The sequence below is a fragment of the Lolium rigidum genome, chromosome 6 (genome assembly GCF_022539505.1).
Source record: "Lolium rigidum isolate FL_2022 chromosome 6, APGP_CSIRO_Lrig_0.1, whole genome shotgun sequence".
Classification (NCBI taxonomy): domain Eukaryota; kingdom Viridiplantae; phylum Streptophyta; class Magnoliopsida; order Poales; family Poaceae; genus Lolium; species Lolium rigidum.
The window spans coordinates 42,892,193-42,893,931 of record NC_061513.1 but is presented as its reverse complement, the minus strand read 5'-3'; the positions used below and the strand labels follow the sequence as shown (position 1 = coordinate 42,893,931).

The window sequence follows — 1,739 nt, the reverse complement described above, 5'->3', positions numbered from 1 at the left end:
TCTGGTCATAGCTTCTTGAGCCTCCTCAGGTCTCTGTACATACACCTTTGTGCTGTTCATAGCAAGAGCTTGATTACTCAAAAAAATAATGGATCCAATCAGCATAGAGAAGATCAAGGCCATGAGGAAGTACAGGAGGAGCAGGAGGCAGCAGCAGCAAAAGCTGCTCCCTACTCTCACCCCTTACATGGTGGCCACTTGTGTTCTTTGCCTGCTGCTTACTAGCCCTGCCTGGTTCCCCAGGCTGTGCTCACTCCTCATCTCCTTCCTCACCACCCTCCCTGACCTGGCCACGGCCTTCTTGCTCAGCCCCAAGTGCCTCTTTGTCGTCGGCAATCTCATCGTCGCCTTCCTCATCAATGAGTCTAGGCTGGCGCCGAGGAGCCCGCCTGCTTCCCTAGTGGATGTGGATGGCATCCACGAGGAGCACGTGAAGAGAAATGTCACGTCGACAACAACGACCACGGTGGTGTTCACAGATCAAAGCGCCCAGGTTGGAGTAGTTTGGGAGGGAGAGGAGGAGGAAGAGGAGGAACAAGGAGAAGAGGAGCTGGAGAAGAGGGTGGACGATTTCATCGCAAGGGTGAGGAGGCAGAGGAAGCTCGAAGCCAAGAGCTTCTTCGACACTGATCGGTGACCATGAATGATCTAGCTTACTTAATTTCCTTGGTGTTTGAAGATGCACGAGAAGATTACTCCAAATTAAGGACATGTAATGATGTGTGCTACTATGCTTAATTTTGGCATGTTAGGGTCAGAGGTAAGAAGAACCTATTCCACTGTCTTCTCGCGGTGTAGCTGATTAATTCTGGGGCGTAGCAATGCCCGGGAATTAGGCAGAGAGGAGGAGAGATAAGGAATGTGTGTGATCTTTGAAAAAGTAAGGAAAAAAGAAGTGATGCATGGTGTCTTTCTGTTATATTGCTTTGTGTCTGGCTAGTGTGATGATGCCATGATTATGATAGCACTTGGAGAACCTGGTGGTCACAATTTGTGACCATCCTGACTCACAAAGTAACCGGGATGACAAAGGAAGCAAAAATTCAGTAACATCAATGAAGTGTTTAACTGAAAACTTAGCAGTTCACATATGGGCGAATTAATTTACTCTGAAATCAGGCCACCGGTAAACAACTGCAATTGCTACACCCTTTCGGGAAAACTAGTTGTCGAGATAATAATTATAGAATCTATCCAGCGAGGATTTAAAGAAGGGACATGAAAAGATGGTGCAGGTGTTGATCCAAAGATTTTATCCCTTCTTTATAATAATAAAAAAAATAGGATCACACGCAATGCTGAATGTTCAGACATCATAATAGTGGCAAAAGGCCTGCTCGCCTGCATATCGGCATATGAGCAGGAAACTTCTATTCAGGTTATCAATGCCACATTGGCGCGCGCGCACACACACACACACACGCAAAAGATAGCGCAGATGATTAGATACTGTTCTGAGTGGCTTATCACTACTCTTATTCGATTTATCAAAGGAAGCTTAAGTTGAGTAAATCTATGAAGTGGTGTGTAAACTAGCAGTTCTTTTCTTGACAGGGTAAACTAACAGTTGACAGATGCCCACATTAGGCCCCAGAATTGTCTGGAAACTGCTTGAATAAAAAAAATACCAGCAAGAATTAAAAGAAGAGAGACATGAAATAATGGTGCAGGCGTTGATCTTTTTCACTCCTCTTAAGATAATGAAAAGGAAGGTCGCACACGCGATGCTGATTGTTCCG

The 1,739-nt window shown here is 45.4% G+C and overlaps 1 protein-coding gene across 1 annotated transcript; it reads left to right on the top strand.

Moving 5' to 3' along the window:
- Positions 1-919, top strand: LOC124667871. The gene has a single exon (XM_047205107.1). The coding sequence runs from the start codon at positions 89-91 to the stop codon at positions 635-637; it is 549 nt and encodes a 182-aa protein (XP_047061063.1). The 5' UTR covers positions 1-88; the 3' UTR covers positions 638-919.
- The last annotated feature ends 820 nt before the right edge of the window (positions 920-1,739 follow it).

Excerpts from the sequence above, each read along its gene's own strand:
- LOC124667871 (XM_047205107.1), top strand. The coding sequence starts at position 89 with ATGGATCCAATCAGCATAGAGAAGATCAAGGCCATGAGGAAGTACAGG.